We start from the raw sequence: 11,106 nt of genomic DNA on the forward strand, positions 1-11,106 counted from the left end.
AATGGTGAGTGCAATTAACCCAAGTAGTAACCCAAATCTGTGTCCTTTATACAATGATACAGTAAGACTTTGACAGGTCTGCTTAACATTTCTTGCTGCTCAGCTCTGCCTAAGCACCCACTTTATTATTTTTTCTGCTTCTGTATACGTAGTTTACTCAATAGGTTTAGGTTTATGCCCTCAGTGAGAGTCAGATTATAGCATACGACCTCAAAATTGCTAAAGATAAACAGGCAGTAACTCTAGCTGGCCACTGCAATAGTAAATAGGTAATGTCCTTCCTTACAGTGATAAGATTTTGCACTCATAATAAATGATGGTCAAATTAAAGGGAAGTGATCGTGCGTTTAAAGAAAGGAGATAAAATAAAGTCTGACTGTAAAAATTGATTTAACATTCGCTACAATGCGAGTTTCAGCAGCGACAATTTTCGTCCATTGAAGGTTGTAATGATAAACGTGGTTGTAATTTGTATTTTAATATACACTAAAACCAACCATTCAGCTTCTGACTCTGTTGCAGCTGAATAAATCCTCCGGGTTGAAGTCAGCAGTGTGGTGCATAGAGTTGTGTTTGTTTACTTTTCTACGTGTAACTCATGACAACCGTCCTTGAGGAAAATAGAGCATTTCCATAACTCTCTCTCTCCCTCTCTCTCTCTCTCTCTCTCTCTGTGTGTGTGTGTGTGTGTGTGTGTGTAAATCATCAAAGAGAGAATGAAAAAGTAAATCTCCAACACGAAAGTCGCCGTGACGTAGGCAATGCTGCTTTTTTTCCATTTGTTCTCGAGGGGGAGATTATCTAGCCTCTAGCAGTCCACGGAACTATAGCCTACCCCCCCCCCCCACCCCTCCCCCCAACCTCACACACCTTACCAACCTCACCCCACACCACCCACCTACCCCTCCTCACCCCAACCCACCCCCTCCTGCCTCTGCACTGCCGTTCATAAATACCAAAGCGCACTGCCTCCGTCTATTATTCCATCCCGGACAAACTGAGAAAGGAAACGGGTCGCTCATAATCAGAGCACAGGCAAATAAATAGCGGAGGCGCAGAGCTCAGAATGTACTCGACCAAAAGCGAGGGCCCGCGCAGAGGAAGGTCCTTCGACTCCATGAACCTCGGTCTGACTCTGGAAGAGAAGCAACTTAATAATGAGGTAGGCTGCCGCGAACAGTCGCTCTTAACTGTAGCTGAAATGTAGATACACTACTGACCATCTCCGTAGTACCAGGCCTTTTTTAAATTGTGTTTTAATTTCCCCCAAACTAACTTGCAATGTGTGGATAGGGCTTTATATTTTGACTCTACGTGAGACATATCCACAACAAACGAAAAAATATATTTATCTTATTGTTTTATAGCTGTAAGGACGTATTTAAATGGTTAGCCGATGTATGACACACCTGTGGCGTATGGGCTCTGCTGAATAAACCGGTTAAGCCCTGCAGTAGTGCGTCAGACGCTAAGAAGGTCAAGAGCAGCACGCAGTTGAGAAGTGTCTGAACAGTGTCGTTTGCAGCCCTCCCATCAAAAACTCATTCATCTGAAAACCATCAGAGCTTAAAGCCACACGGAGACGGCTTTAGTGAAAGTGATGAAGTAGCCTACACGTGTCAAACTAAAGGAAGCCCAGGAGACGAGATTAAAGACGGTGGAATTTACTCGGCTAATTCGCTCTCTCCCTAACCAATACTTAGGCTATCAGTGCTCTTAGAAATGAAGCCCTTGCTCGTTGTTGACCACAAAGGCTTGAGACTACAGGGCGAAGGTACATCTCCATTAAACATGCTTACGAACCACGCGCGTAGAACAGTGACTAATTGCAGTCTAATCCCGTGTTAGATTAAGGTAAGACGATGCTAATAATAGGCTTCCTTCTTCTCCAAATGGGATTGCACTGTAAGGAGACTCCGCGAGACAGACGACAGCCCGTGTCCATTAAACCGAGATGCAAGGTTCGTGTGCCATGACCCGTGAGACTGACCGACTCTAACCCGTGAGACTGAATCTGACCCGAGAGACTAACGCTGACCTGAGAGACTGACTCTGACCCACTAGATGGATTTAACTCTGAATTAAGAGACTTTCTCTCTCCCTCTTTCTGACTCAAGATACTAACTGACCCAAGATACTAACTCTGAGCCTTGAGCCTGGCTCTGACCCGTGAGACTGACTCTGACCCGTGAGACTGACCCTGATCCTTGAGACTGACTCTGACCAGTGAGACAGTCCCTGAACCACCCGTGAGAGTGACCTTGACTTGTGAGACTGACTCTGAGCGCTCTCAATGCACCAATGTTGACTAGGATTCTTCTAACGGGAAGACGAAAACAGCAGCAGCTGCTTTCCCCCTTACTCACCAGAAGAACTATGGTTGGTAAAAGAGAGTGTGCATGAGTATATTTGTGTGTGTGTGTATGTGTGTGTGTATGTGAGTGACTCGACGCTGTCCTCGGTGCTGAACTGACGCAGGAGTGCAATGAGGGCGTAGACAGTCTCGTGTCAAAGGCTTTAATTGGATAAACTCATTCACTGTTTGCCTGGCTCGGGGCTGTCAGTGTTTCCAGGAGTAAAAGTGTTATGCAGAAAGTATATTTATTCTAACCTGACAGTATAAGTCTGGGTTTAAGAGAAAGAAAGACTTGTTTGTATTTATGTGCATGTGTTTTGCTCTTGTAACAATATCTTTTAAAGTATCTCTGTAAACCCCACCCCTAATGCACCACACCGTCTCATTTCTGAATAATCTGGGTCTACTCTTTAATAATAAATATAGAATGCTACAGTGACACTGCAATTTCCTACAGGGTCAGCAAAGTCTTATCTGACCTAATGGTATGTTTTCTGCTTCCTTTTGCTCAATCCATAAACATCTGATTGGCATAAATCTTGAGTGCTGTCAGTATCAAAATCAGATGAATCTGACTGAGCTATAGTGTTGTAAACAGTTTGGTCATTAGTGGGAGGTGAAATCTCAGGAATAAGTGAAATAGCCTGTACCCCTATAATAAGTGACGATGCTGCACAGGTACATTTCTGTTCGCTAAAGGGGCTGACAGTGAAACTGTACCTTCAAAATTGCATCCATGCTCATAAAGTCCAGTTCTGTTCTCTGAAGGTTTCCTACATTTTGTTTTCCAAATGGTAAGGTCAGTATGAACGAACGATTTTAAACAGAAAATTAATAAAAATCTTGGGGTTGCAATGGGGAAGTACTAAATCAATATGAAATCTACAATTAAAATGGAATATAGTACAATTATTTTTCCTAATTAAACATACAAAGCATTATGTGGATGATGGTCAAAGAACTGATACTGATATTTCATTTGTCTTTTACAGATGAACAAATCTGCCTTTCCAAAGATAGATGAGAACAAAGACAACAAGAGCGCATCTGCAGAGAAAGGTCGCGCAGCTATCGTATTCTCTTTGAAAAATGAAGTCGGGGGACTTGTCAAAGCTCTAAAACTATTCCAGGTATTCAAATGTTGTCATTATTCACAGTACAATAGAATTGAAACTAAGAAAACCCCTTTTGCTTTTTATCACTTCTATCAGCTGTGCTCACGATTACGTTTCAACCCAGTTTTACAGTTCACCCCTAAATGCAGTTATTATTTCAAACAAATGTATCCAACAGGAGAACCACGTCAACCTTGTGCATATAGAATCCAGGAAATCCAGGAGGCGTAACTCAGAGTTTGAGATCTTTGTGGACTGTGACAGTAACCACGAGCAGCTCAACGAGATCATCCAGCTGCTGCGCAAACACGTGAACGTGCTGGAGACCGAGGCACCCAGCAAGAGTCTTCCAGAAGAAGACGGTATGAGTCTGTCTTCTGATGCAGTGATGCAGGCTGAATGACTCAGTGCATTAATGCCATGAGCAAAAAAAAAAAAAGTCAAATGTATGTAACAGAAATTATGAACATGTGTTATTCTCCTGTAGAGATGGACAGTGTGCCCTGGTTTCCCAAGAAGATTTCAGATCTGGACAAATGTGCTAACCGTGTCCTGATGTATGGATCAGACCTGGACGCTGACCACCCGGTAAGTGCTGAAAATTCCCCTGATGCGGTATCACTGCTAAAGCACTGGGCTGCTTCCAGATAAAACAATCTGAGTGGACATTTTCTCTTCTGGTTCATTTATCTCTATAATTCAAACCTAGTCATTTAAAACATTATCTTAAAACTTTTGCTTGTCTTTGTCTCCATGTCTCTGTTCTCTTTCTGTTGGGCAGGGCTTTAAAGACAATGTCTATCGCAAAAGGAGAAAGTATTTTGCAGATTTGGCTATGAATTACAAGCAGTAAGTGTTTACCTTAGAAATGTCCTGCAGTTTTATTACAAATGATCAAAGTTTTTTTTTTCCTACTGATTTCTCACATTGCTTCCCTTCTCCAGTGGAGACCCCATTCCATGCATTGAGTTCACAGAGGAGGAGGTGAAGACATGGGGGGTTGTGTTTAGAGAGCTCAACAAGCTGTATCCCACTCACGCCTGCCGTGAATACCTGAAGAACTTACCTCTGCTCAACAAGTACTGCGAGTACCGTGAGGACAACATTCCCCAGCTGGAGGATGTCTCACGCTTCCTAAGAGGTGAGATGGGGTTACCATACTGTGAGTCCTCTATAATATGTGTGAATGTGTGCATATATGTGTCTTAGACAATGTAGATGATGGTCATTTTCAGAACGGCAACACTCCAAGCCCTGTATAATTGTGTTTATATTACTGCATATTCAGAGCGCACAGGGTTCACCATAAGACCAGTGGCAGGATACCTCTCGCCCAGAGACTTTCTGGCAGGACTCGCCTTCCGTGTGTTCCACTGCACACAGTACGTCAGACACAGCTCAGACCCTCTCTACACACCTGAACCGTGAGTACACAAACCATACTTACTAATGCTGTAAATGAGTAAATATGAAATCATTCGTTCATATGCAGATGCTTTTTAAGAATTACTAGTCACAGATGTTTTAAAAACATTAGAATGAACTCACTGCAGGGCACTAACCTCGTATCTACAATTTTGTGTACATTTCTACATTTGCACTTAATTTGTAAGGCTTGCATATGTTTATTATATGCCTAACAATGTTATGTAAATATCATCTGATCATATGCTGCAACATATTTCAGGCATTAGGAATAAAAGCACATAGCAAAAGTTTTGCTTCATTTATGCATTTGTGTGTTTTAGAGACACTTGTCATGAACTGCTGGGACATGTACCACTTTTGGCCGAGCCCAGCTTTGCCCAGTTCAGTCAGGAGATTGGACTTGCCTCACTGGGAGCATCTGATGACGCAGTTCAAAAGCTTGCCACTGTGAGTAATTATCCTGCGTGAAAGGCATAAAGGATGAGTCATTTTCCAAAGTACCCTGTATTCTGTTTTTAAATATCCTAGCTGTCTGTGGTACAATACCACAAATATTACTGTATTTATTAAAACAATACACATGCACCAAACCATACAAACCAAGATAACACTTTGACAGAAACATTCTAGTCCACTGAGCTGTGCCTGCTAACTTGATATTCACTGAAGTCTGGGTTTTTTTCAGTGTTACTTCTTCACTGTGGAGTTTGGGCTGTGTAAGCAAGAGGGGAAACTGAGAGCATACGGGGCAGGACTGTTGTCCTCCATCAGTGAGTTAAAGGTAACATTCCTAGTTTATATGGGTTTACTCTGTCTTTCTCTCTCTCTCTCTCTCTCTCTCTCTCTCTCTCTCTCTCTCTCTCTCTCTCTCTCATGCTCTCTCATGCACACACACTGCATACATAGATTAATGTGTATATGCCATGCATGCCTTTAACCATATAATCATGCAATTGACTAATTATACTGTTTCTTCTACAGCATGCTCTGTCAGGTAACGCCCGAATCATGCCCTTTGACCCTAAAGTCACATGCAAACAAGAGTGCATCATCACCACATTCCAAGATGTGTACTTTGTGTCAGACAGCTTTGAGGAGGCCAAAGTCAAAATGAGGTGCGTATAACTAAAGAAGAAATTTAACAGAATGATGGACTTTAATTTGTGCTTAAATTTCCTCTGGCCTTTACAAATGCAGTTGTCATTACTAACAAATGTCTGATTAATTTTTGACTTTTCAGAGAGTTTGCGAAGACAATCAAGCGGCCATTTACTGTGCGTTATAACCCTTACACACAGAGTGTGGATGTCCTAAAGGACACAACCAGCATCAACAGTGTAGTGGAAGAACTGAGACACGAACTGGACATCGTGGGTGACGCACTGAACAGACTCAACAAACACCTGGGTGTCTGAATGATTTACACATCGTGTTTTACACATTACTTTTTCCATTAAGAGCAAATGTACTGAAAAACAACCATAACAGTTTCCATAACAAATTCTAAGTGGTTTTCCCAAATATTTTACTCATGAAAACAATATGCCTTGTTTTGTATTTAAAAAAAACAATTAATTAATCTCTGTACAAGTCAAACTATATTTTTCCAGTGTCAATCAATTCATGATAAACACTTAAAATAGCTACATCCTCTTGCTGTTTCTACACCTTTTGTTTTACTGAGATTTGTGCCCAGAGAGTTTATGCAAAGGTACTGAGTAAATAAATGAATAGTGTTCCATGGTATTTGTTACTATATACACTCTATGTTGTAGCTGTGATGTTTGTTGTTGTCAAAATTATGTATTTGTAATGTCAGCTTTATCATGTAGGAGTCACTGAAAGTTATCTTGGCTTTGTAATGCACCTTATTCAAAGAGAGATCTGGTACGTTACCATTTGATATTCATAATGAGCTTGATGATAGGAGCTTTAGCTGTTTTTCTCTGTACACAGTATTAGGGGAAAAGGACAACTACATGTTATGTTTTGTCTCAGCGTGAACCTAATTCTATCTAATTCTTATATTTCTTAAATTTTCCCATGTCATTAGCTTTGATCTATATTGTGATGATCAGTTTTAACACTTATCTAACCAGAGCTTGAACTTATTTAGAATTAATATAAATAATGCAAATGCCATTGGTTTGTACAATTCTTTTTCCCCGCAATTCGGTGTCAACGTATGTTAAGCTTCTGCATAATCTAAATGTTGTGTTCTCACATAGTTGAGGTAAGGCAGTCCTACTTTTGAATGGCATCAGACTGCTTTATGAATGTGATGTATAATGTACAATGTAGAGGCTCCTTATAATAAAATTTCTTATTTTTTTACTCTAACTAATTCTGTGTTATTGGTGGGTGTTTTATGGAAGCATACCTGTCTCATCAGGTTTGAAATATTACCACCTTTGAATTTGTAGCACTGAATTTTTCTTTGCACTGAAATGATGCATCTGAATTTTGCTGCTTTTGAATTTAAGTCTTCAGATTTACACCTCTGAAAATTTTGCTTTGATATTATGCATCTGAATATAATTGCTCTTGAATAGAACTCGTGAATTTTCAAGAACACGTGTTCACTGTCATTATTCAAGGTTAAAAAATTCAGATTAAAAAAATTCAAGCTCAAAAAAATTCTAACAATATATTTCAAAGTTGCTCAAATTCGGTAGACGAAATTCAGAAACCAAAACAGTTTCCATTGACAAAATTTCTTCATCTTCAGGATATCAATAGTCTGTTATACTGTGTCTTCAATGAGCCTTTCAGATTTTTGAGACACTTTGAATATAAGGAGATAACATCTGCTGAAGGAAGCTAAACGTGTAGTTTTTCCACGGTGTGGAAGTGGTGTTCGTATTTCGCCACCTAGCGGCGACAGAATGCATCTAGTGCAGCATTTAAAGTGAAAGAGAAAATCCTAATGAATCAATTGCTCACCCTTTGTATCCCGGATGTGTACCTGTATTTTGGTTTCTGAATTTCGTCTACTGAATTTGAGCAACTTCGAAATATATTGTTAGATTTTTTTTTGAGCTTGAATTTTGTTATCTGAATTTATTAACCTTGAATAATGACAGTTAAAACATGTTCTTGAAAATTCACGAGTTCTATTCAAGAGCAATTATATTCAGATGCATAATTTTCAGAGGTGTAAATCTGAAGACTTAAATTCAAAAGCAGCAAAATTCAGATGCATCATTTCAGTGCAAAAAATAATTCAGTTCTACAAATTCAAAGGTGGTAATATTCAAAGTCTGATGAGACAGATTTGCTTCCATAGTGTTTCTGTTGCATAATGCACCAGGGGTTGTGGTCGGAGCAACTCCTCCTCTTGCACCCCTTGGCCAACATGGCATACAGGGTTAGAATGCACATTTTTGACAGGGTTGTTGCTAAAGTTTTATACTTATTTAGAAATATTTAACAGTGAGTTCCTTTGAAAACATAACATTAGTAGAATTCCCTTAAAAGCTAGCCCATTCTGATTCCTACCTGCCAAGGATAAATTACTCGTTAAAATTATATATATATATACATATTTTTCTTTCTCTCTGACAGATAACGGTTCCAGGGTCATTGTTTGTATCACCAGTGGAATAACTGAACATTTTCTTGTATTTCATTAATGAGCCCCCTAGCAATAACATTTCATTTTTGTAAATATTTAAATGTATTTTACAACTCAATTAGCAAAACCATGAAATCCAAATTAAATAAAGAACCATGTTGATGAAGCTTTAAATTCATTCTGCATTCTAAACTGTATTCTGTGCAGTAAAAGGTGCTCTGGTGTAGTAATAAACCAAATACTTTCTTTGAAACCTGCAGTTAACTGACCCCTCCCACAGCTGGAGACAGATTTTTCAGAGCCACTGTCCCCAAACTTTAGCACAAGCGTGTCCTCTTTCTCATCAAACATTAGACACATCTATCGGTGCTTCCCTAAACCTGCACTAATTAATATCAGAGCAGACCTGTCTTAAAATATATACATAAATACAAAAATAAACGTAATCCTCAATAAATAATGTAATTGGATTAATATTATTTGTGCTCATCCTAATGAGGGTGTTGTACACAATTCTGTGTTTATAATGAGATGTATGAATGATATTCACATATTTTGTAAAAATCAGTCTCATCACTATTAACCATTTAAACTCCCAGGCCCGTCCCATCTTGTAGTTTATCATTGTGTCGTAACATTAACTTCAGTGTGAAGGGACAGTGTGAGTGAGATCCTGCGTCTCAATGGTGATATGTGGGTCAGTTCTGTTGGGTTGTGTATACGTTTATGACATCATCACCAGATCTGCCCACTGCCCCAGAATTCATATCACAACACAGACACAGCTGATCAGTTGAGCTGACACAACCTTGTGAAAACCATGTCCGGACTTTTTCTACACTCCAGAAAGAGTGAGTTCTGCCTGAATTTCTCACATAACTCTTCTCCATATCAAACTCCCTGTGAGCAGAGGAGGAAACCTGTTAACAGAATTATTTACAGAAAAAAAAAAGCCCAGAGAGAAACTTTTGTTTTGATTTAAATTATTTAGTAATTTCAGAAATTAAAAAATTTTACTTTTAAAAAAAGTACAGAGACCTTTGTTTTTTTTTTAGCAGAAATCACTTGAAGAGTCTGTTCAGATAATTACACTCCTGGAGTCGGCTAATTTAGACCTAGCTAGAAGGCTAAAGATATTTAAATCTAAACAGTAAACTAAGCCATTTGGAACAGGCTTTGGTTGTGGCCTTCTTAAAAGGAAGATCCCTACAGCAGTTTTGGTGGTATGGATTAGCAATGAACACTGCCAGAGATTCACTTTCATGTAAACCTTAAACTTTAAAGAGCACTCCAGTGCACACACTTCTCCACCTTTCCCACTTCTCCACCACCCAGTGCTGGAGGGCTTGTGGGTGGGGGATTTATACCCCTCAAGGCAATTTTTTGGAATTGGGCACAGTGAAGACATGCCCACCTGTGGTTTCCAAATTCATTTTATTTTCTAAAGTTACACAAGTGTCCCCAATGAGTTAACAATAAAGCAGTTGCATTCACTAGTATTCCAGGTTGTCTACAAACTTTTGGATAGGTTTTATTTTTTTTTTTTTTTCAAAAATGGTTCTTTAAACAGCCACTGCTGGGTTCTCTAAAGAGCACTTTCTACCACTTTTCTGTTGAACAGTGAATTATTGAAATCTCTGATTGTGAATTTTTGAGCAGTGTTTCAATAGCGTCTTTGATTAATGGTCATTATCACTGTTCTTTCCTTAAAGGAACGATGGAGTATACTCCTCCAGAGTGGTTTGTGTGGAGATCATACAACGCTGAGCCATGCACAGTGTGGCAGATAGGAGTTACACTATACCTCCTCCTGACTGGGCGATTGCCCTTCCACAGCCCTCTAGACATCATCAGTGAGGAGCTCTACATCCCCCAGTATCTGTCCCAATGTAAGTGTCAACAACCACACACACACACACACACAAACAAACACACATAGTAGACCCAGAGGAAAACATTGCCTGTCTCTATCTCTCTGCAGACTGTGCAGATCTGCTGAACAGATGTTTGGACAAGCACCCGAGATCCAGACCTTCATTGCAAGAAATCCTACAACACCCCTGGATCACTCAGAATTAATAAATATTCTGATTTTCCCATTTACATCATTTTGTGGGGCTTTGGGCACTCTGAGACCTATGATGCATCCTGAAATTGAGAAATTATTTGAGAAATTATTAACACAACCTGTAGTTGATCAAAACACGTTACATTTTGGGCGAATCCTAAAGCACAGTTAACAGAACAGAACGGTTTTCTTCTTCATTACTGGTTACCAAGCATGAGAGATCAGCCTTGCACTGACACCAAACTTAAACATAACCCTAAATTTAAGCTACAAAATGTGGAAAAATGCATCATTCTGACTTTGTGTAAGGCTAACACAGAACCTAGCCCTAAAATTTACCATAAACCTAACTTTTAACTCAAATGTATTTTGTGCTTGTTTAACAATACATAACAATAACTGTAAGCCAACCCCTATATCACACCCCTATTAATTGAGCTGCATTGGCTACCCTTAGCTGCTCGCATCAAATTTAAATCACTAATGATGGCCTTCAGAGTATTCACTGGTTCTGCTCCCATCTACCTCCATAGACTCTTAAAACCATAGGTTTGCGCCCGCCCTC

General features: G+C 39.6%; 1 protein-coding gene across 2 annotated transcripts; it reads left to right on the forward strand.

Moving 5' to 3' along the window:
• Window positions 1-1,000: 1,000 nt before the first annotated feature.
• On the forward strand, window positions 1,001-10,545 carry tph1a (tryptophan hydroxylase 1 (tryptophan 5-monooxygenase) a). Of its 2 annotated transcripts, XM_066667519.1 has the most exons (13): window positions 1,001-1,162; window positions 3,349-3,486; window positions 3,650-3,833; window positions 3,959-4,059; window positions 4,253-4,320; window positions 4,416-4,612; window positions 4,760-4,895; window positions 5,220-5,346; window positions 5,585-5,680; window positions 5,881-6,014; window positions 6,140-6,269; window positions 10,186-10,362; window positions 10,455-10,545. In XM_066667519.1, the coding sequence occupies exons 1-12, from the start codon at window positions 1,067-1,069 to the stop codon at window positions 10,261-10,263; spliced, it is 1,485 nt and encodes a 494-aa protein (XP_066523616.1). In that variant the 5' UTR covers window positions 1,001-1,066; the 3' UTR covers window positions 10,264-10,362; window positions 10,455-10,545. The 2 variants fall into 2 exon arrangements, with proteins under 2 accessions (XP_066523616.1, XP_066523617.1); XM_066667520.1 differs by lacking the exons at window positions 10,186-10,362; window positions 10,455-10,545 and having other exon boundaries at window positions 6,140-7,199.
• The last annotated feature ends 561 nt before the right edge of the window (window positions 10,546-11,106 follow it).

This window comes from Hoplias malabaricus, chromosome 4 (assembly GCF_029633855.1).
Source record: "Hoplias malabaricus isolate fHopMal1 chromosome 4, fHopMal1.hap1, whole genome shotgun sequence".
NCBI classification, from domain to species: Eukaryota; Metazoa; Chordata; class Actinopteri; order Characiformes; family Erythrinidae; genus Hoplias; species Hoplias malabaricus.